The 23,221-nt window shown below is 45.0% G+C and overlaps 2 protein-coding genes across 3 annotated transcripts; one reads left to right on the top strand and one right to left on the bottom strand.

The window, feature by feature from the left end:
• Positions 1-781: 781 nt before the first annotated feature.
• Positions 782-15,999, top strand: LOC135377366 (exocyst complex component 6B-like). 2 transcript variants are annotated; one of them, XM_064609726.1, is made up of 14 exons: positions 782-981; positions 2,889-3,054; positions 3,472-4,109; positions 5,035-5,155; positions 5,215-5,286; positions 7,547-7,860; positions 8,257-8,368; positions 8,495-8,574; positions 8,687-8,738; positions 8,816-8,888; positions 8,955-9,061; positions 9,499-9,640; positions 9,707-9,780; positions 14,791-15,999. In XM_064609726.1, exons 1-14 carry the CDS (start codon positions 875-877, stop codon positions 15,019-15,021), a joined length of 2,289 nt encoding a protein of 762 aa, XP_064465796.1. In that variant the 5' UTR covers positions 782-874; the 3' UTR covers positions 15,022-15,999. The 2 variants fall into 2 exon arrangements, with proteins under 2 accessions (XP_064465796.1, XP_064465795.1); XM_064609725.1 differs by lacking the exon at positions 782-981 and adding an exon at positions 1,423-1,616.
• On the bottom strand, positions 15,036-22,916 carry LOC135377365 (unextended protein-like). The gene is made up of 6 exons (XM_064609724.1): positions 22,407-22,916; positions 21,107-22,341; positions 20,045-20,188; positions 19,783-19,926; positions 18,522-18,773; positions 15,036-15,717 (listed from the first exon to the last, which is right to left on the bottom strand). The coding sequence occupies exons 1-6, from the start codon at positions 22,862-22,864 to the stop codon at positions 15,446-15,448; spliced, it is 2,505 nt and encodes an 834-aa protein (XP_064465794.1). The 5' UTR covers positions 22,865-22,916; the 3' UTR covers positions 15,036-15,445.
• Positions 22,917-23,221: the final 305 nt, after the last annotated feature.

Genomic DNA, 23,221 nt, shown 5'->3' with positions numbered 1-23,221 from the left:
GTTTGCCTTGAATGCAATTCACATAAATTCCTATAAATGAGACAGGTGCGCGTACTTTGAAAACATGATACCGAACCGTAGAGATAGTAGTGATAGTAGATAGTGTAGGAATGGAATGAGTGTGCATAGAGGAAAATGTAAGAATGAATGTGTTCAGGGTAAATGGGGTGATGAGAGCGTGGGCAGTCGTAGAAGTATGGGTTTACTCCCCGGCAGTGTGAGCTGCCGTCCTTGAGATTTTGTTATCTGATGTACAAAGAACTGTCCACCAAGACTTTGAGCTTTCAGAGCCAGTAATCTTTTTATGCCCATCAAAAGATGTGCGCAAAGCTGTAACAAGGATGGGCAACAACACAGTAATATATTTACAACTGATTGCACTGTGAATAAAGATTGTTACTTTAAGGTGCCTGTTGTAGTGATTGGGAAAATGTGGAAAGGGTAGACAAGACTGGCATCATTTTATGTCTGTCCATATAGCTAGATGCCCAGCTTTTTTGTTCCATTATGATCTGTGCTGTTCTTTGTCTCCATGTGATTTATGTAAAGCCCCAAATTCTGTCCGTATGTATGCGTATTCCTGTGAGTGCCTTGGAATTTTCTGACACCTTCCCTCCCCGAAAGAAGAAGAAAAAAAAATCTGATAGGGCAATGCAGGGCAGTAGGATTTTCTTTCATTCATATAAAACGAAACAAAATGAATTCCAGTACCCGTTTATTGAAACAACGACTGGTGAGCGCGTCAATGACCGCAGCGCGGGAGGGGACGTAAACGGGGCGCTGTGGTCTTCAGACACTGTAGAAGTTTTTCTCGCGCCCCGGCGGTTATCGGTCGCGCTCATGACGCAGCTCGACGCTGGAGCTGTAGGCGATCATGGCTTCCCATAAAGACTGTTTTGGAGACAGTATGACAAGGTTGGAATACTACATCACCGAACTCGAAACTGGAGGCGGGATTATGACGATTTCTCCAGTGACAAGGTGGGTGTGAGCGTCCGCTGCTAGAGACGTTCTTGAAAGTGTTTGTTCCAGTGTACATGGTTACGTAATGCAAAAGTAGTATGCACCGCTGCGGGACCTTAGTTGAAGGCGGTGAAACACTGCTCACGTTTGTAAGCAGTGTTTCTGGTGTTTCATGTGGTGACAAAATTTTGCTGGTGACAAAACACGGTGTTGCCGGGTGTTGCCTTTCATTCACTCACGGCACCCTCACTGCTTACACCGCCCCCCGAAAGATTTTTTTTTTTTTGGCGACACACTGGAAATGACTGATCCTCGAAGAGTTCAAGCTTAAATGTATGATTTATCTTGGCGAAATGGATGAAAACAATAGTGTGTTCCGTTCAGCTGTTTATTTGGTTTAAAAAGTTTGTCTAAAATACGTAAAATAAAGAAAATAAGCCATCCAAACAGCTCGCAGATGGCGCTTTGCTGAAATTTCGTGTCTGCTTCGTGATTTCTGGTCTGGAAGGCAGGTGCCCGATAAAGGAAGTGTTTATGACCGAAATCCGTGTAACAGCTGCCACAGATCCCTGTGCAGCTGGACAGTTGGAACATGAACACCTACTGTTTGAATTGGAGACGAGTGACTCGAGTAGTGTCAGTCTTGTGCTAAGGTGATGAAAGTCTCATTCGGGTGCAAGTTGCAGACATCTGACTGTGTCACATCACATTTCTCACACATTAATTGGGACTTTGGGAGATTGGTAGGGATGAAGGGGGCGACAGATCTTTGGGAGTGTCACATGGAGTACGGTTTTGATAATGTCACCTGTGTTAGAAAGACTGGGCCCCTCGCAAAAGCAGTGTTTCTTATCCCTGTCTTTGCACGCGAACTTTTGTCGTGCCATAATTTTCATGCCCATCATGAAAATCGTGGCACCCCAGTAAGCCATTTTCTTCCCAGCAATATCCATGTGATATCCTGCTCTGGATGTTTGAATATCGCAGGGAGCATCCTGTAGAGCCCAGGTATATCCCTGGGGCATCCAGGAGACTAGCATTTGAGCCTTGATTGAACGTCGCAGGAACGTCCCTTTGAGACATACGGACGAATTGTGGGAGATGAACTACTGACCCTTTCCCAACGCGCAAGACATCCCCCACTGTATCCAAAACTGACCATCCCAGGCTAGACAGCCATCGCCGACCGAGATTCCGCATCTGTCGTAAAAGCAAGAATACGTTCCAGCTGTAATTCAAGCGTACAACCTAAACAGCGGCGCAATGTGTCACTGGTACCCGTCATTAGCTCGGCAACTCTGCGTGGCCAGCGCAAGTGCCATACCCCACAAGCCTTTTGTATTGCCAACTGTAGGATGGGACAAGCACAATGCTTACTTGCCCACCAGCCTTACACTGGCAGCCTCTATCAGACTACTGGATGGAGCGTACACAAAATTCAAATAGTTGGGGCGCGTTCATTAAGTGTAGCGGGGCATAAAACGTTTGTAACGGTGACGACATCTTGGCAATTAACCCGTACGTCTGCAAAGACGTCGAAAGTTTACCCGCTAACATTCCCGACATCCCTTCATGCCATATACTGTGTTTTTAATTCAGACTGTCTTATATAATGTGATTACCCGGTAAACATAAAGTTGAAAACTGAAAGGTTCCCCATTTGCTTGAAAAGTGTTACGTCATTCCAGCAAGCAAGTGCTCTGGGTTATTTCTTTCTAAATCCTGCAGATGTCCCTTGGATATACAGAGTGAGACAGATTTCAACGTCACATTGTGGACGTCCAGAAAACGTCTAGACATATGTAACGTGTGGGACTTTTCTGGGATATTTCTGGTTTACTGGGACGCTTTATATACGAACATGCCAAGAGTCATTTCAGTTTACCTGTGGATCCTTTGAGGTTTCACGCATTGAGTATTTTCAGGTCAATCTACGATGGTGACGAACACCACAAGTTTCTTGAAAAGCTGGACGAGCGCATTCGGAATCATGACCGGGAAATCGAAAAGATGTGCAACTTTCACTATCAGGGCTTCATCGACTGTATACGTGAACTGCTTCAGGTCAGAAGCAGAGCCCAAAAGTTAAAAGTAAGTGTAGTTGCAAAGTCTAAGCACACTGACTTAAATAAGAAAACAATGTATGTTTCAATGGTCACATTTAGAAAAAAAAAAAGATGTGTTTTTCACTTTATTTGGTTAAAATAGTCTGGTTGGTAAACTGGTCTGGATCAGAAGTTATCAGAGTGAGCATTTACGAGCAACATTAACGAACAATTCCCTCTCTTTTTGCCTGCAACCACTTATGTGCTTCAGGGATCTGTACTAGGCCTTCTTCTCTTCTTGATATTCATTAATGACACGCCAGTCAACGTCCCCTCAGCCATTAGGCTTTTCGCTGATAACTGTGTTATCTATCGCTTCATTTCTTCTGATCCTGATTCCGTTGCTCTTCAACTTCATTTGTTTGAATACATCACGCGCAAATACAAAACGGTATCTTCTCAGAACGAAGTTACACGAACAGACCAAGAGTTACAAGATGCGACACGAAAAGTCATGCAACGGGCGGACGAACTCGTCAAATACGGCACCATTCAGAGCAACATTGCCGCTACGATCGCCAGCCTCAGCATCTGCCTACCGGTCCTCGAGATGTATGCCAAGCTCGCGGAGCAGATGAAATCACGACGTTACTACCCCGCGCTCAAGACCATCGAGCAGCTGGAGCACACGTACCTTCCACGTGTTGCTCGACACCGCTTTGCTCAAGCCATGGCGGCCTGCATTCCGCGCTTGCACGATCAAATCAAGGAGGCTTCGCTGTCCGAATTGAAAGACTTTTTGGAAAGCATTCGCCGCCACTCCGGCCGTATTGGCGAAGCAGCTCTGCGTCAGGCGCCCGGAACGGCGCTCGCCGGGCCCCAGGTCTCTGCCGACGACGAGCCGAGCAGTGCCCAGGACCTTGTTGATTTTTCGCCGGTGTATCGTTGCCATCATATCTACACCGTGCTTGGGTCGAGAGAAACGTTTGAGGACTACTACCGAAAACAGAGACAACATCAAGCCCGTCTCGCCCTGCAGCCGCCGACGAATATGCACGAAACAAGTGACGGGTACCGCCAGTATTTTGCCGAGATTGTTGGGTGAGTTACTCTGTTCGGATACAATAATAATAGTAATTTATTTTTGCTAAGGTGCCCTTAAACCAGTGATGGCCAGTAGGTAGTTAAACTACTAGTTAGACTACCTGATTGTAGTTAAAAAGTAGTTATCAACTACTTGCAGAAATTTAGTGTGCAACTACTAGTTAAACTACTATTTCCAGTAGTTAGCTACAGTAGTTAGGTTACTGCAGGCGCCAACTACTTCCGATTTTGCCGCAAGCTTTACGGCACGATTGTGCTTCCGACTTTTACCTTGAGCTACTTGTTTGATGAGAACGGAGGTGCAGAGCAATTGTGCCGTGCGTGTGTAGACTGTACACACGCACCATACAATCATGCTTGAAATTCTCCGAGGATCTGAACGTGAGGTAGTGTCGTTTCATGTTTATAAGTCATCCATTTTGTTTAAATCCTGTCCATCATCAATCTTGTCAAATCCTTCGAACCACTTAACACATGTTCCCCTAGTATTGTGTAACAAACCCAGGGGCAGATCCAGAGTGGAGAGAGTGAAATCCCATGTATAAACTGACTTTTATTTTATGTTTATCTTTACTTCCCCCCCTCATTCTTGTACATATGACCCCCGTCGTGTTCTCAGTCTTACTTGTCCGCTATATATTTCTCTACGCTCACTAGTTTTGCACCCGATGAAGCGCAACCCTGCACGAAAGCTCGTAATTAGTCTTTTTAGGCGCTTCATACTTTGTATCTTCATGTTTGTTACTTCGTTATGATGTTCCATAATTTTGTTGTTCTTTATGGTTACACCGGCGCACACATATAGTACACGCAGTAACGGTACAAATTTTTAGCACGAGCTTTGTACGTTTGTAAAAGTGCACAAATTTAGCATTAGTGCAACGCAAAGACCACAACAATATTAGCTGCGTGTCTCTTTCAGGTTTTTTGTTGTTGAAGATCATATCTTGAACACAGCAAGTGGACTCGTCAACCAAGCCTATCTCGACCAAATGTGGGACAATGCCCTCTCCAAGATAACCGCATCTCTACGTACACATTCGGTGGGTGGGAAGCACGCTTTGCTCCTCGGTAGTTACTTACGGGGATTTCTTTCAATCAGGCTTACTGTACAGAGGCCAGTCTCGTCCTGCAGGTGAAGAAGCTTATCCGGTTGTTCAGTCAGACGTTACGGGTAAGCGTGTGACGCGCCTCTTCTGTCTGCCGTTCGAGGCAGTGCTCGTTTAAAGTGCAACAAAAATTGTTTGATTTTAACTACAGGTGCATGTATGTCATAATTGAGTGCTTTAAAGTAGCGCAGAAGTCATTTTTAACAGCCTGTTTTCTCCCTATAAAATTGTCAAGTAAGCCAGTAAGACGCACCGTGCGAAGTAATTCGCACCACAGAATCATAATTATCGCCGAAATTGAATTTAAAATAAGCCGCAAAAAGCGACCATGTGCAACGGCGGTGAAGAGCAGTACCAGCCTGTGATCTGCCTGGAACCTCGCGCTGACGCTATAAGGAGAGCGCTTGCTGATTGGTCTAGAGAAATGTTGTCTGCTACTCCGCTGTCGTCCGCTACTCAGCTGTTCGGGGTTCTGAAAAAGCCTTTCTCCTGGCTCGGTAATGGTTCGGCCGCTCCTTCTATCCCCAATTCTCCGGGAGAACTGGCAAAACTGGTTTACGGCAGCAAAGGGAAAAGGCACTGACCCCCACTGACCGGCGAACCAGAACGAGTTCTCCTTATAACGTCATCGGTGACGTGGCATCATACCTCCTCATCCTCGTTATACCTGGAGTGGTGAGCTAAGGGCGAACGCGCGGAGCCACGTTTATGCAAGTTTTTTTCTGGGAAAGAAATTGCACACATCAAAACCTTTCGTGCTACTCGGTATAATGACACACATACTTTCATCAGGTGTCTTAATCTGAAATTTTTTTGGATGGCCCTCTGTACTCCTTTAAACTGATGGTCGCATTCGGAAGCCCATCTATGAAACCGATACAACTATGACAGGAAGAAAAACCAGAGACACGGAGACAAAAAGGGACATTTGGCATCAGCCGACAATCGACTTGGCTATCTTTTTTGTCCAGAAAGTGCTTAGATTCTAAATAGACTCATTTTAAAGATCAGCGCTGCTTCCGCAGCTGCAGAGGCTCCGGTGGCGAGACGTCAATCCCTGTACGGATGAGTGAGAGGGTGGCGCTCAGAGGAGGAAAGGCGCCGTCCAGACGCTCCGTAGCTCTGTGAGATGGCCGCAGCATTCCTTTTCTCAAGGTCGCGCCCTGATTGGTTCTCAGGGAGTGACGTTCTCTCGTTTTTCCAGAGAGGGAATTCCGTCATAGTCTCAACATCCGGCACCCGCTCTTGTCGTGTATTGCATCGAATAACTGTCAAACTGCGCCACTCTTTCGTGTGGGGTTTTAGCATGGAGGTAAGAAACTAAGGAGAGGGCTATAAGATCGGAGGGCCGTGGGACCCCTCTAGCGGTCGCTCCAGGCAATACCACGCCCATCTAGTTGCCCGGTCACGTGATCCCCACATGTTTCGGCGTTATGGCGGTCTGCACGGAGGCTTGGAAGTTTAGCAAACCTCATCTTCAGCAAACGTCTTAACTTCAAAGAGTCCATTCGCACAATACTTTGAAGGTTATGGGTTGTTTCAACATTTGCCGCGTGATAAATCACAGCAAAAGTTGAGCAAAACAGAAGAGAAGCCAGGCAATGTCACGATGACGTACATACGTCTTCCTGCGATTTAGTGATCCATTGCTTCCACACCGAGATGATCTATTTTGTGTTTCAACGGGTGTGATAACTTCTAACTCCAGAGATGTTATGAAAGCGAAAACAAGTTATTCGGCCGCAGCTCGTCTCTGTATTCAGGTAAGATACGCCGCGGACATGGAGGACGCCATGTTTTATGACGTCTTGCCGTGACGTTTATGGGTCACGTGTGTGGGCAACTAACCACAATGCCATGCGCGGGTCACAGCACGCTCGCTTGCATTGGGAGAGGCGCTTAGGGCATCTCCTTAGTTTCTTACCTCCATGGGTTTTAGATACCGTGGTTAGTGGTCCGCGAGGAATAAAATGACACCGTAGTTTCCAAGTCGACTGGAATGGACGCGACCGTCCCTTTAAAAGGAGAGTCTAACGGATTTTGAAAGCTAGACTAAAATTTGTGTTCACGAGTATTACTTGAACAGCCGTAAAAGTTTAATTTACGATGGATACCGGTAGAGAAATAAATAAATGTGGCAACATTTTCCCGGAAATGCGCATTACGAGCAAGTATAGAATGGCACCACTCTCGTGCAAGAGATCCGCAGACAGGGATGATCTTGCTCTCAGTCTCATGACATAGGCCATGCACAATTTCTGCACAATTTTATCATTTCTGTCGTGAGGTAAGACGCGTTCATTAATCTTTTGGCCAACTTTGCAGAGTTACGGCTACCACGTTGCTCCAGTGCAGGACCTCCTACTTGAAATTCAGGAGCACTACAATGAAATCTTGATGAAGCACTGTGTTCAGACCTTCCGCAACATATTTGAGGACGACTCCTACCACCCGATCGAGGTGTCCACGCCGGAAGAGTACCAGGCAGTGCTGGACACTTTTCCCTTCCGGGACGCGGCACTCGAGGCGGCGCCGTTCCCGAAGAAGTTCCCGTTCTCGCGTTTTGTGCCCGAGATCTTTGGCCAGGTGAAGGAATTCATACAGGAGTGTTTGAAATTCTCCGAGGATCTGAACGTGAGGTAGTGTCGTTTCAATAAGCTTTCCCTCCATCTTTATAAGTCATCCATTTTGTTTAAAGGAGCAGTGAGGTGACACTTGAAATGCTGCTTGCCTCATTAAGCTTTTATTTTTGTGTTTTATTTTAGCAAAAAAAAAAAAACTCTCCTTCCAGATTCCTCCTTCATACGTCACTCCATACATTGTCTTACAGGCCCTGTGAAGGAGTTGGAGGGTTTCAAGACTATGCTTTTCTTGTGAGCTACAGCTGAGCTATGATGATCATTCTTTTGCAAGAATGTGTGCTATGTGTCGTACAGTCCGCCTCAGCTGCGAAACTGCTGCGCGCTGCTCTTCACTGCTCCTTTAAGGCCATTAAGTAGCAGTATTAATTAGGTTCTTTCATTTGCCTTCTTCAGCCAAACGGAGGTTGAAGACATGGTGCGCAAGGCGACAAATCTGCTGCTCACGCGAACCTTGAGTGGCTGCCTATCAACTCTAATCAAAAAGCCCAACGTGGGGCTACTTCAGGTGTGTTGCCCATTTCCCCATGTTCCCATTCCCATTTCCCCATATTCCCATTTCTCTGAAGTGTCGTAAATGGTGCACCCACCAGATGAAGCTAACTGGCGTATTTTGAAACACCTTTTTTTCCAGCTGATTCAGATTACTATCAACACAAACTACTTAGAAGACGCGAGCGTCTTCCTTGAAGAGTTTATATCCTCTATATTCAAGTGAGTGCTCGGTCTTTCGTCGGCGAAGCCCTGAAAAAAATTAACGTTAAAAATAAAAATTAAAAAAATTGAATAAAAAAAATTAAATTAAAAACGTGCACTTGGTCCGTAGCTGTAGCGGAAGCCATCACGTTGCCAAGCTTCAGGGCCGTTCTATGTTCAAGGTATGTTCAAACTTTTATGAGACTATCACGAGGTGCGTAAAACATTTTTTTTTTTTTACTCTTACTGTGAACTTCAGGATGCACGCAAAGACGCCGAAGATCAAATTTATGAGCAGCTGAAAGCCAAGATCGACGAATTCCTAGAATTAGGTGAGAGATGGCTGTCCAAAATATAATTGGCTGACAATTGCATTGACGAAGCATCTCCACTCCCAGCTCACTATGACTGGCTTCTTGTGGAGCCAGATGGACAAGCAAGCAGCTACATGATGGACCTCATTGCATTTCTCAACAATGTTTTCCAAGCATTCACCAACTTGCCTGTAAGTTCTCTCTCGTGGATAGGCATAATTGTGCCAAAACGGCGCCAAACCTCCGCTTGCGCCATTAAAGGCGAAGGCAAGCCTCCAGCTGAGTCAACGCAAGTCATTGCAGGACAGTAGCCACGACAGTTCCGCTTCTGTTTTGCGAGCGCTGATCCGGTGTCCCGCTGTTAGGAAACACGCGTTGTTCGAGGGATGAAACTGCTTGTGTGTTTGTTGCAGTCAGGCAATGGTAAAGGGATAGAGATAAGTCTTATCCGACCACCCTTTGTTTCATTTTTTTAAACCATTGCCGTGTTTCTGCGTTGTGTTGCCGTAACTTGTCGCACGTGTCATGTTTTTTTTTTTTTGTCATGCACGTAGTCATTTTTTAGTGTTCACGACGGGGATTGAGTGTTTATAGTCGGATGCCAATGACGAGCGGGTTTCTTCTTCAGGATAATGTTGCGCAGACGGCATGCATGACCGCGTGTCAGCACCTGGCAAACTCTCTGCTTGGGATCCTCACGTCGGAAGAAACGAAGTACATCTCCATGGGAGCACTCGAGCAGTTTAACTTAGACGTGATACAGTGTGAACGTGAGTGCACAGTGATTTTGCAGTGTGTGTTCGTGTTTGATGCTTCTTGTTTTGTCATTTTTGCAGAGTTTGCAAGTTCTGAACCAGTGAGTGGTTTCAAGGAGGGGGCGCTGCAGATGTTTTTCACGGAGCTCCGACAGGTAAGTTTGACAGAGTGGAGTCTGAAGTGATTGAAACTTCTCATACCGGGGATGAGGTTTAATGCTGTACAGGTCTTTTTGGAAATCCAGTTTAGCATACAAGTTTGAAACCACTTCTTTGTTAGCAAAATATGTTGTAGCCAAGCTTCTGCATTTTCATATTACATCTGAAAAAAAAAACAAAAAAGAAAAGCCTTACAAGTTTATTGCATTTAGATGTCTAAAAAACTACTTGTACGAGGTTTGTTAAAAAAAATGAACGAACCATTCTAAAAAAGTAAAGATAACTACTACGTTTAAAAACTAATCAAGCTTGTCTCCTTCAAAGTAGTCCGCTCTTGCACGTATGCAGTGCTCCCAACGGTTCTTCCAGTTGGGAAATGCACCCTGGAAGTCGTTCTTTGAAATGCTGTGCAGGTCCTGTAGCGAATTTTTACCTCTGTTGTCTGAAATTGACCAGCTTTCAGTATTGATTTCAATTTTGGGAACAGGAAGAAGTCAGCATGGGTCAAACCTGGGGAGTATGGTGGCTGGGGGACCAGAGGCTGTAAGAAATACTAGCTGGACTCACAGACTAAAGCAGTGTTTACTGGCAGCATAGCGAACATGGAATGAGAGTCGATGCTTAAACGGACTGCTGCACCTCTCCTGGTCGATTGCGGAACTACAGTGCCGTTTTACTCCGCGTTCATCACCGACAATAATGCCGAAAATCCGACGCAAATTGGTGTAGTACAGGGTGAATTTAACAAACTTTACAGATTTTGACCCTGTCGTAAAAATAGAAAATGACGTTTCTAGTGCTTCATACTGATAGTTATTCACCTGAAGTTTTAATCTTTTTATCTTTTTTTTTTTTCAAATGCTATAACTTTGTAGAAAAAAAGTTAAAAGCAAAGCAAATTCTCACCGCATGCATTTCCTATGGCCTATGCCGCCCGCAGTCCGCCATTTTTTCCTCTGTCTGCTTCACGTTCACGTCACCACGTATAGGTGGCGCTGCATGGAGACGGAAACAAAAACCACAACCTATGGAACAACCAGATGGACCAGACGCAGGGTTTCGAGGCAGCGCCACCTGTACATGGTGATGTGAATGAGAAGCAGACAGAGGAAAAAATGGCGGTTTGCAGGCGGTACAGGTCATTGAGAATTTTTTCTACAAACTGATAGTATTTGAAAAAAATATGGTTGAAACTTGAGATGAATGACTTTCAGTCTGCAAAGTTTGAAGCGCGGGAGACGTTATCTTATATTTTTACGACTCGATCGAAATGTGCGACCTTTGCTAAATTCATGCTGTAGTTTCTGTGCAATTTGATGTAATGCATGGCAAGAGCAGACGACAGATGTTGAGAGTATGACGGAATTCCATCTCTGAAAATCGAGGGGAAAAAACATCACCCGGACACCCTCTGGCTACGCCACTGGCCAATGAGTCGCGGGATGCTGTGTGCCGTAAACAATGAACCGGAGGAAGCTGGAGTAAGTAAGCGATAAAGTGAGAGGGTGGTACATTTGGGTGTTATTGGGGTATTATTTTTTCTTTCTGTCTAGCAAGCCGCAGCAGTTAACGCGTGTATATTAGTCACGCCTGCACACGTTGCAATTAATAGTGACATTGTTACATGTTGTTACATGAAATGTGCTTTGCATAGCGTACTGTTGCGCTGAAATATTATTTACATCAGACACGCGTGCAAATTGCCACCGAATGGTGCAAATAATACGTGACACGACGCGATGCGTGGCTAGAATTCGGAAAGAAGTCTGGTTGAACCCGGAGAAGTCAGACCCTACTTCTAAGCAACGTTGCAATAATGCAGTCGCTTAGCATTACTCCAGCTGTAATCGAGACCAATCAGTCAGCGCCCTCTTGGAAGCGGCTGCCCTAGAGAAAAGAAAGATAGCTAGGCTTACCTTTTTCTATCAACTTCTTCATTACAAATTTTATCTTGGCAGCAGTAACTACATATGAGAGCAGACTTCTTAGTCATCGTGAGACAGTGTAACTGTTAAAGCCCCCCCCCCCCCCCCCATTTCCCATGAAATTTCACTGCATTGTCCATATCTTGTGGAATTGCCGATTTCCCACAGAATCGTCCATTTTTTTGTTTTTTGTGGAATCTTTTATTTTAATACTGAAATATGCAAGATTTTCAATTGATTTGCATTGGTGCAGGTTATGCTTGATTAAACTCGAACTTCAAACTATAATATGTATAACGTAAATATATATATATAATAATAAACTATAATATGGGAAGGCTCAGGAAGCCAGAATTGTGTACAACCCGAAAATCAACAGCTGCCCGCAGATGCGACTTACCAGCAGCAGTTTGTTCCTTATCTCTCTGTTTGCATATCCTGCCTCTGTCTCTTATCGTGGATTGAGATACGCTTATGTAGGCACTCTATGCGATCTTGGCAGAATGTTGTAGCATTTTTTTTTTTCCCCCCCACACAATCCCACAGATTTGTAAATCCTACTATGTGGAAAAATCAATTTTGCCACCGCAGAAAGCTAGGGACTTTACGTATAATAATACATTTAAATATTCGTTTGTTCCTGGTACCATAGACTACTGGAATAAGCTCCTTGAACCGTAATACGATGTCATAACGTGCATCCATGCACAAGTATTTCCTTTTTTTGTTTCAAAATACATAATTACATTCATGTGTAACATCCATTACAGATGCGTACTGCATTCCTGTGTACTGATAACTGTTGCGAATTAAAACCTTTGTGTTTTGCATTATTATTATTCGTACCCATCCGCACTCATGGGTTGACAAGACGTGCAAATAAAATTTTAAAAAATAAGGTGGGTTCAAAGGAAATCCGACTGTGCTCGGCGGTACCGACACATAGCGCGGGGCAGGCCAATTGTAAGCTCCTCCAATTTTGTACTAGATAAAAATGCTATAACCTCCTTATACTCAAGGAGGTATATAAGCCCTGCGAGTAGCTATCCCAGTCTAGTGATACTTGTAGTCTCCAGCAACGTATGCGTTAAATGTGGTGCAATTAGCATGTCAACGGTGATGACAGTGTAAGGGTGCTATGGTTTACAAATGTCAGGTGACAAAGCGGCACAAAAATATTCGACAATAATTGGTGAACCCATACGAGTGTTTCATCCCAAGGTGATAATTTTTAATGTGTAAGTGAACACGTCAGCACCAATCAAAGGCGGCATGATGCGAAGGTCCGTCACAAATGCTAAACAGAGCAGTGTGGCTGTGGAGAAATATAGAAATAGAGGGTCCTTGCCACGTGTGTTGTGCTGCGATAACATGTCGTGGAACTAAATGCTTGATGAACTGATATTCAGCAATGTGATGTGTAATTTTATGGCACACGTATGAAAAGAAATGTACGAAGATTCACAAAGCTTGCTTGGCAGTTATAATTCTCATAACCTGAGAATCCTCGTGGGCGACGTTTTCATAACGATTCTCACATTTTTTGAAAAAACGTTACGGAAACGAATGGCAAAGAGGTTCAGTTTAGTAGGTTATAGTAAATGCCTAATGTACAGCTCCTGTCAACTTTAATAATAACACCAGAAAAAAATATGGTCTCGTTCCAGAGTGCGATAACAGCAACCTTTGGGGCCATGAGGAAATCTTAGTTATTATAATTGTATTATTAATTATATTGACAAAATTATTCTGTTAGTTTAATGCAAGGATTTTTTTTTTTTTAACATTCCCCCAGTGGCCCCAGGGTGGCAGTTACCGCACTCGGAAATGAGACTGAAATTTTTTTCAGTGTTATTAAGGTTGACGGGAGCTGTACAAGCTATATCAGAAAAATGGTACGAAGCACACAAAGTAACTAGACTGCGTAACGCTCACAATTTATCCGATCAGCTGGAAACAATAGGATAGCCGCGTTATCAGGAACAATATCGTTACTACAAAGGCTGAAGTGGAACGGGGCTAAAATAATAAAGACAATGTGCTTTAATCTCGACTTCCGGGTGGAGTCGAGGAGCCCGGTACGAGATACTCTGTGCTTGCACAGAAGTTAACAACGTACGAAGGAAAACAAGCCAGGTGCCAAGTTTGCAGGCGGACACATGGCAGTGAATGTCTAGGGCCTGACTTTTTCGGGTTTTATTTTTGGCCAAATTCGGGGGGTAAATATCGGGTGATATTTTTCATTCGAAAATTCGGGTGCATTCGGGTTAAATCCCGTTACGGCATATTCTGTCGTCAGGAATTCGGGTGTATTAGGGTGCTTTTTTTTTTGTTTAATAAAAATTTGTCTTAACATGGAACTAATGATAAGCAATGTTATCAAACTTTATTTTAATGCAAGCTTATGAGTGTGCCACGCGACCCGGATGTTTTCGGGTAGATTCGGGTTAAACCCGAATTTTACAGATTTCGTTCGGGGGGTAAATATCGGGCGGATACGGGTTTAACCCTAAAAAGTCAGGCCCTATGAATGTCACGCTCCACTGCGGTGGAGGCTCTTGGGGAAATGGTTCAACTCTTTCCAGAATATACAGCAGCGGTACTACCTTAACGATAAATATCCACAGACAGGCTCCTCCTCAACTATGAGAAAGAGTGTTTCTGGATATCTCTGTACTTGGCTTAATAGTCAAATTATTTCAGATTCACGCGATTGCTTCCAAAGCGGGAGGTTAATATTTAATTTAAAATTTGGTTTAAAAAATGGTTTGGCAATTTAAAATTGGTTTGCTCGATCATTTTAACTCGTAAATCCCGTTCATCGTTTTCCTTGGTCATCCACATTATGTTTCCATCTTGATTACTGTTACGCTTAAGCACCTGTGACACAAGTCATCATTTCATCGCTGTCATTTTGTTAACGGATTTGTATATTCACCTTACCTTTGCTGCTGTTGCCCTTGTTGTATTGTAACCCCCCTCCCCTCTATTTGCCCTCCGGGCCCTGACGGTGTGTCAATGAATAAATAAAATAAATAAATATTGGTGATATCATAATGCTTCTTGGTACGAAATTTTCAGCTCTTGGACCTGTTCATGTCGGAAGACTGGTCGACATACTTTCACGACTACAGCAAGGAGACCAGCAGATACCTGCGAGTGAGTGCCGCTCTCGCGCTCCAGCTCCTCGAGAAAGTCCGCGAGGCGGACAAGAAGAAGAACCTGTTCTCTTCGCTAAAGCAGAAGGAACGTGACAAGAAAAAGCTGCAAGAAACCGTACTTCGCCAGCTACGGCAGCTGGTGAGCCCCTGAGGAAAAAGGAAGTCTGCCATGGACAAACATGTTTTATTGATCGCTTTGGCAATGGCCGCTTCTGTACATGATGTTAAAGGACTACCCAAGTGACTGCAAAAAGCAGAGGAGGAAAATGGCCTACCTACTTCGAGATGGAACCTTAATATACAGCTGATAAAATTGGGTCCACGCTGTGAACCAGCAGTCCAACAATGTTTAACGCGCTGAATAAAAAAATGGATGCCCTCTCGACAAAAATGTAAGGCACAAACAAGAAATGCAACTACTACGTACAAGATATTGCCGGGGGAATTGCAAAAGGAATGTTGCATTCCGAGCAGCTCGGTGAGTTTCCCCGGTGGAGCCTCCCGTCGAGATTGTCACGGCGTCGCCGTCACCCACCCGTACCAGACTAGATGACGGGAGTCCGGGGAGCCCTGCCTCAGCTGTCTGGCAACAGCGGCGACACCTCGGGAGAGCCCGGTTCCGGCCCGGGGTTCTCGCGGAGCAGGCGGTCCACTTCGACGTCGCTGCGCGGGGTCGGCCGGTCTAGCCGGGACGCCTTGAAAGCAGCCTGGTACACAGTGCGGTGCACTCGCATGTAGATGGTGTCGCACGTGGCGAGCACCGTATAGTCCGGCACAAAGGGCTCTTCCGGGAGCGGCCACGTCGATGGCTCTCCGGTCACTGGACTTTGTGGTGTGCCACTGGTGTCTGCAAAATTTTTGTCGAATTAATCTTGTGAGCTGCGCAAATTACTTCCTAAACAATACAAATGAACTGCAGCTTCAATTGTGTTTCCAGTATGCTAAGCCTGAGGACGGCAAAACTGTGTGCACAAGTTTTGTCTTGTGTTGTCCTCATTCAGCTACTTTTAAATTACTCAAGATGAAAACGGAAGGTCCATAATACTCGAGCTTATTAGGGCTGAAGCCGTAAATCTATCTAGACATTAAACAGATTGGGTGAAACTAATAAAATATGCCAAAAACTTCATGGAAGGTTACTGTTTTTCTACTAGAAGTAGAACAATACAGTACACAATACAGGTACAAGTGCACACAATACGCGTATATCGGAGAAAATTAAAACGATAGCACTGATAACTAACGTATAAGCATGTTATAATTACACATCTTTGCATATTCTTTATGAAGAGCTTAACAGTTCCATAGCATATGCTTTACTATAACATTCTGCCCGTCAACTTGTCTCACCACCTTCGATCGTCATACGAATATCTATCCTACCAGCAAGGAGTGTGTCTTTCGATATAAATTCCATACCAACTCTCTGGCCACGTCCTTTCAACAATATCGGGAAGGAAGGTTGAAAATGTACAAACAAAACTAGAGCACTATGGGATAAGATCCTGTAGTGTTGACCAGGCCTTCAGCAGCATGTCTTACGTAATGCCTAGATAGGCAGTGTAGCACTACAAACAATTCCCGATAACGGAGCAAGTAGCGATAGGTAGCTGCAAAGTCCACGCAATTCCCATATCAGTACTTAGATAACGGGGACATTCAAGATCGTTCAGAATCCCCCTGACATTTGTAGTTAGCTTATGCCAGCTGGCATAGAGCCTATCACCAGACGTGGGGAAATTACTTTTATTTTTTGAGGCATTACCATTTCAACATTGGAATGTAACGTACTACATTACTCGTGGTTTAAAAGCGTTGATTGCTGGGCCATCAGTGAAATTACTCATGGTTCCCACTGGTCCTGAAACCCTTGGATATCCTGGAATTTGAAAATGCCATTTTTAAGGTCGGGAAAACCTTGGAATTTTCCATGGTCCTCGGGGGAAAACCCTAGATTTTGCGTCTCTTTCTAATTCTTGCGGAGCTACAGTGCAAATTCTGTTGTGTGAACCCTAATTACTTTGGCATTACATTTTCCCAGAAGTCTTCTACGGTACGGTGTCTACAGCGTAAAGAGATGCGACTATAGACATTTACTTCATTTCACATTACTGGTGATAGAGTAATTAGAGTTTCTGCAAACGCTGGGGAAAATCAGCTTGGCGATTTTCCTTGCTTGTGCAAGGCACAATTCCTAACTGCTCGCTTTAGACAATGCGTGAACTTTCAGCCGAAGTAATGAGTAATGTGATTACTAGACGCAGATTTTCATGCAAATGCATGTTTTTCTCTCAATTATAGTTTCGTATCTGGAGTATGAAAAAATGCTTTTCGTCTTGGCTTGGTGTTCTTCTTGAGTTCTATGGTGCATATAAATGCATGTTTTGCACGTTATGGCATTTTTTACATGAAAATGCATACATAATGCATATTTTGTCGTATGTTCAGCAAGGTGTAAGAGCTTTCTTGTTGTCCTTCGAAGGTTTTGGGGAGGGTAATTTGGGTCCTCTTTTGTGGTCTGGTCCCCAACAAAATGATCAAATTATGTCAAATATGGATTCAATGCATTGTTTTCATGCCACAAACAATGAAAAAGATTGCATATACTCAGGGTTTTTACTGCATATTTTGGGAGTTTTTAGTGCATATTTATCTGCTGTAGTTATTACATTACTCCTTCACAAAATATAATGCTTTAGCATTAACGAGATGTAATGCGCTACATCTCTGCATATCGCTGTCTGTCTTAATAAAAGATGGTACAATGAAATATGGCACCTCAAAAGATGCTCAATTTGAGCATGTTATAGATAGGGCCTCAATTTTTTGGTGTTATACCCGATTACACCCGACATATACTCCTAGATTGAAATCAGCAAAAACAGGGTTTAACCCGACATTTCCCTGAAAACTGCTGGACCAGGGGAATCGCAACTAACACAAAACTTTTGAAAATGTGTTGTAAATGCATAAATATACTCATACAAACTCTCAAAACAGAGACCCTGCTGTCACTTAGATGCATGGGCTAGGTATTGATACTCTGTCTACTGGTGTGTCACGTGTATTATGACAAGTAAACCGAAGATTTACACCTGATTCAACCCTATTCAACCAGAATAGGGTTGAATCAGGTTCAGAGTTCATCCCTAATAACACCAGATTTATTAAAGAGAAATATAACCCAATATTTACCCCTCCCCGATGTTGCTGAAAAATATAACCCGAAAAAGTCAGGCCCTAGTTATGGAAAATACATAGGGCCTGACTTTTTAGGGTTAAACCCGTATCCGCCCGATATTTACCCCCCGAACGAAATCCGTAAAATTCGGGTTTAACCCGAATCTACCCGAAAACATCCGGGCCACGTGGCACACTCATAAGCGTGCATTAAAATAAAGTTTGATAACATTGCTAAACATTAGTTCCATGTTAAGACAAATTTTTATTAAACAAAAAAAAATCACCCGAATACACCCGAATTCCTGGCGACAGAATATGCCGTAACGGGATTTAACCCGAATACACCCGAATTTTCAAATGAAAAATATCACCCGGTATTTACCCCCCGAATTTGGCCAAAAATAAAACCCGAAAAAGTCAGGCCCTAAAAATACATTGTAAACCTATAGCAGTTTTTGTGGCCCATACCTGGAGGAGGCTTGTAGATGGCTGGCATACCAAAGTATGTAAAAGGTCCCGCTTCGAAGAGCAGGCTCTCGCGACCCACGGTGACGTTGACCCGCCCCTCTAGCACCAGCACAAAGTAGTCAGCTGCCTGACCAGCTCGGTAGATGCACGGATCGTCCCGGCAATGGAGTTTGATGGTGAAGAAGACGTTCTGCAGCATCAGACGACGCAGCACAGATTCCAAGATGAGAGGCTTGCGGAATGCTGCTACAGCTGTTCAGAAAGCAGTGGTTTTTGCTCTGCAGCTTTGTATAAAGCTATATATGTCAACAGCTGGATTACTGACCCCAGAACAGGTGCTTTTTTATAGTGGCACTGTAGACAGGTGTTACTATCAATGGCAGTATCAGAGACATTATGGATAGCGCTACTGATATTGACAGTTCTCTTTCCGATGCCAACAATCCTTTTGCTATATCTGATGTTACGATGAACTATCGCCTATCTTCGAGAAATGTTTCAAGCAAGCAGTGCAGCTAGGAGGAATGGATGGGGCGGCGTGTAGAAATCGGAAAGATGAAATAATTAGCTGCATCCTTGGGATTCGACGAAATGCGTTTCAATGCGGCAGCTTTATAGGGCAATCTTCCCATCCTGATCTTTGAGTGCCCTCACTCATTTCTTCCGTTCTTCTCTCTCCACAACTGTTACGGACAGACCTACGCCGTTGTCAACGTTGGTGGGCCCTACGAAGCTATCACTTTAATAAATCAGGCTATACTTAGGGCCTGACTTTTTAGGGTTAAACCCGTATCCGCCCGATATTTACCCCCCGAACGAAATCTGTAGAATTCGGGTTTAACCCGAATCTACCCGAAAACATCCGGGTCACGTGGCACACTCATAAGCGTGCATTAAAGTAAAGTTTGATAACATTGCTAAACATTAGTTCCATGTTAAGACAAATTTTTATGAAACAAAAAAAATCACCCGAATACACCCGAATTCCTGACGACAGAATATGCCGTCACGGGATTTAACCCGAATACACCCGAATTTTCAAATGAAAAATATCACCCGATATTTACACCCCGAATTTTGCCAAAAATAAAACCCGAAAAAGTCAGGCCCTAGCTATACTTGTACTTTGGTGCCTAGTTTTACCAGTTTTAGCACCTACATTTTACTTCATCCCAGCTCTGCTGTCGTTTTCACAAACCAGGCTTGAGAAAAGTGCAGCTTGGAACCCCTCTCTCTATCATTAAAAACGCAGCATACTCACAAGTGGCGAGGTATTGAAACGTGGCCAAGGCCAGCTGCGGCGAAATTGTGGGCTTGCCCTCCCTGCCGTAGCCGATCTTGGCAAAATCCGAAAAGTCTTGCCTCACTTGGGCCTCTTTTCGTTTCAGCTTGCGCCGATTGTCCACTGAGAATGACGGAGATAGAAGTGAACGAATGCATAGTACCCAAGGAGTACTCTTGTCTCGAGGTACCGGGTGCTCGCGTAGCAACGTTAACAAGATTAATTTTTATGTTCGTCTTACTTAATGTGTCGGTTTCGTCAATTATCTCGGACTGAAGTATCTCCTCGATGACGTCCTCCAACGTGACAAGTCCGACCACCTCGTAGAAGGGGTCCCCTGCCCCCTCGGTGTTGACGCGTCGCACAAACGCCATGTGGGACTGACCTGCAAGTGTAATGGGCAAATATATAAGAAGACGCTACATAAATGAGTCACTCAACAAATAGCGTATTAAATCGCGCATCGAAAACAAGGAAGTACCCGTCAAGCTTCTGCGCGTCATGAAGTGGTGCTGTTTACAAACGAGTCGTTTAACAACGTCATCAAGCAGCAGTCTTGTTGCTTTTAGGCCATCCCTTGTACATAGCCAGTGTAAGTTACATTCCCATCTCTTGAATAAATTCAATTCAATTCAAATTCAAAAATCAGTAGACTATATCCAGACTGCGAGAGGCTATTTCCGATAGTCTATTACAGTCTGGAATATGCTACCCAAGAAAGTGCAATAACTCTGCAGCGGTCAGACAGGATGAAGGGGGTTAAAATGATGAGACTATCGTATCTGCGGACTCTCAACTGACAGGAATTTTATTTGCATACGCATATTTATATCGTCACAAAAATGAGAGGTGGCGCACTAATTACACAAAATTTCCCCTAGTGCGGCCCAGATGGGTCCCCAAGGTCAACCCCGCACTCCACGTTTAGAAAGTCTTTGGAACGTCTTAGAAAGTCCCCCTCTTCCTCCTGTCAATAACTCTAATTAATTTTTGACACGATTTAATGACATCACATTCATCATGAAAATATTTAATTTTGAGAGAGAGCTTCATTAAAAAAAAAATTCCACTACAAAACAGTTAGCTTAACATTCATCACAACCATCGGATATGTCACACCAGAGAGATACACGACACATTAATTCAAACTAATGTGTCGTATACCTCTGCACAGTGACACGACATACAAGTTCAAAATACAGGGACTATCTTGAAATGCAGTTCTACAAATGACGATTTTCATTTTTCAGAACCTTCGATACTGACAATCTCGATACTTGACAATACCGACATTCCGGCGTACCTTTTTTGAACTCGTTCAAGAGGTTGTCCAGGGTCTCATCCTCGAAGACAAATGTCATGGGATGGTTGTAGAACTCGCAGAGGGTGCGCAGCGGAATCTCGTCTTCCGGATCGACGAAGGCCAAATCCTTGATGTTGAGCAACCCGACGATGTTGTTGCGGTTGCCGTCGAATACCGGAATGCGGGTGTAGCCCTGGCCGATGATCTGGGACACGGTCTCAAAGTTGAGCACGGCCGAGAGGGGCAACATGAAGACGTCGTCCATGCGGGTCATGGCGTCGTTTGCGGTCTTGCGTTTCAGTTCCAGCGCACCGCTGATGATGTTGACCTCCTCGTTCTCCAGCTTATTGTATTCCTTGGTGAGGCGGATGTACTCGATGAGTTTCTCCCGGTCGTAGACGTGTCCGATTTCCTCGCCGAGCACCCAGTCCAAGATCTTGGATATTGGCCAGGACAGCGGGAAAGTGAGCACCATGAACATTTTGGTGACGCACACCGTGCGAGCGCCAATCTGCAATCCGTGCCGTGAACAAATGGCCTGGGGAATGATCTCTCCAAAAATGACGATACTGACGGTAGCTCCCAGTACGGCTATGGGGCCGGACGTCAAGTCGTCCAGGAGAATAGTCAAGCTGCTGTTGACAAGCACATTACCGAGCAGAAGGGAGCACAGCAAATAGTTGCCATGATTACGCAGGGGTGCAATCGCTTTGGCACACTTGCGCTCGGTCGGCGAGCCACAGGACTCGATGACACGAAGTTCTGTCTTGTCGAGTGCCATCAGACCCAAGTTGAGCCCCGAGAAAAGACCGGAGAGCACGAGCAGGCAGGCCAAGATGACTGCTTGCACCCATACCGGCAGAAGACGACCTTGCGCGACGACCGTGACCCAAGGTCCGTCGCCCTGGTGCACCCACGGCAGTTCTTCACTGAGACGACCCTTAGTACAGATGAAGTAGGCCGTACTCTGCCCCGGCAGGGTCACGAACACCGATGCCCGACCACTGCCGCCTTTCGCGGCTGGTACGATCGCTACCGTGGGCAATTCACCGCAGGGCGCACCAGCGGGCGCGCGATCGGGTGTAAAGGCAAAGAGTGTGGCATTGCTGAGCCCAGTTCCGAAGAGTTGCAGCTCTACTTCGGTGCCGGCAGGGATCTGCGTTGCTCCTGAATCCAATACGGACACTCTTTCTCCGAGGGCCCGAAGCCCAGACACCACGGCCGGCTCGTCAATGCTGCAAAATTTGCCGGTCGACGGTATAAGAAAGGCTTCGTGACAACTGTCTACGGGGTTACTTACCCTCTTATCGGAGCGTACTTGAGCTTCACCGCTCTCCCCTGATGCAGCCAGGTGTCTTGACTGCGAATGCACAGGTAGAGTAATCCTTCGCGTGCAGGCAGCGCTGGAAACATTCCTCGCACATAAATATCACCATCGTAACTATCGTTTACGCGAAAGTCGGATTTGACGAAGTAATCGCTTTCACACTTCTCGCCCTGTTCGAGGCTTTCCCGGGTAAATGCAACCTCGGTCCTGTTTGGCCGCAGACCCGTGCCTTGAAGGCGCACAGTGACTAACGTGCCTGGAAGAACCTGCGGTATATCCGAGCTGTCCGCAGTCCGTTCCGCACACACCGCTTCGATCTTATTTACCGTAGCACTGCTTTCGATACGCGACTCGATGGGATGGAACGTGCAGCAACCGCTGCACAACAAAAATACTAGGAATCTATGGACCCCATAACTAGCAGACGCCATATTACGGTCGCACTGCACATCAACATTGCAGTATCTGAAACGTTGAGTGTCGCTACCATCGACTTCCCCCGGTCTCCGTAGCGGCGCTCGCGGCGATGCGATATCGAAGGAACGCGCGCGCGCGCGCTTGGCTGCGCGCTCGACGGCTATGCTGTTCCTCGAAGTCGATGTTGTGGTTTCCATGCCAGGTGTTCCGTTTCAACAGATCATGTCTTCCCACGTGCCAGAACCACGCGTGCTCGACAGATTAATATCTGGCACAAACCCGTGCCATTTCCGAGACCAAAAAGAATAAAATTTGCAGGTTTGTATTTTTAAGAAAGACATACTGTCATTTCTAATGGTGATGTGGTGTGT

The sequence above is a fragment of the Ornithodoros turicata genome, chromosome 1, assembly GCF_037126465.1.
Source record: "Ornithodoros turicata isolate Travis chromosome 1, ASM3712646v1, whole genome shotgun sequence".
Lineage (NCBI taxonomy): Eukaryota > Metazoa > Arthropoda > Arachnida > Ixodida > Argasidae > Ornithodoros > Ornithodoros turicata.
Note: the sequence above shows the minus strand (reverse complement) of the source record. Positions and strands in the feature narration are given on the sequence as shown.

Bases quoted from the DNA above. Each gene is read 5' to 3' on its own strand.
- LOC135377365 (XM_064609724.1), bottom strand. From the start codon at position 22,864: ATGGCGTCTGCTAGTTATGGGGTCCATAGATTCCTAGTATTTTTGTTG. The intron at 19,927-20,044 runs GTAAGACGAACA...CGTCATTCTCAG, and splicing joins TGACGAAACCGACACATTAA to TGGACAATCGGCGCAAGCTG. The intron at 18,774-19,782 runs GTGAGTATGCTG...CTTTCTGAACAG, and splicing joins GTTTCAATACCTCGCCACTT to CTGTAGCAGCATTCCGCAAG.
- LOC135377366 (XM_064609725.1), top strand. From the start codon at position 1,498: ATGACCGAAATCCGTGTAACAGCTGCCACAGATCCCTGTGCAGCTGGA. The intron at 3,055-3,471 runs GTAAGTGTAGTT...GTATCTTCTCAG, and splicing joins GCAGAGCCCAAAAGTTAAAA to AACGAAGTTACACGAACAGA. The intron at 7,861-8,256 runs GTAGTGTCGTTT...TGCCTTCTTCAG, and splicing joins TCCGAGGATCTGAACGTGAG to CCAAACGGAGGTTGAAGACA.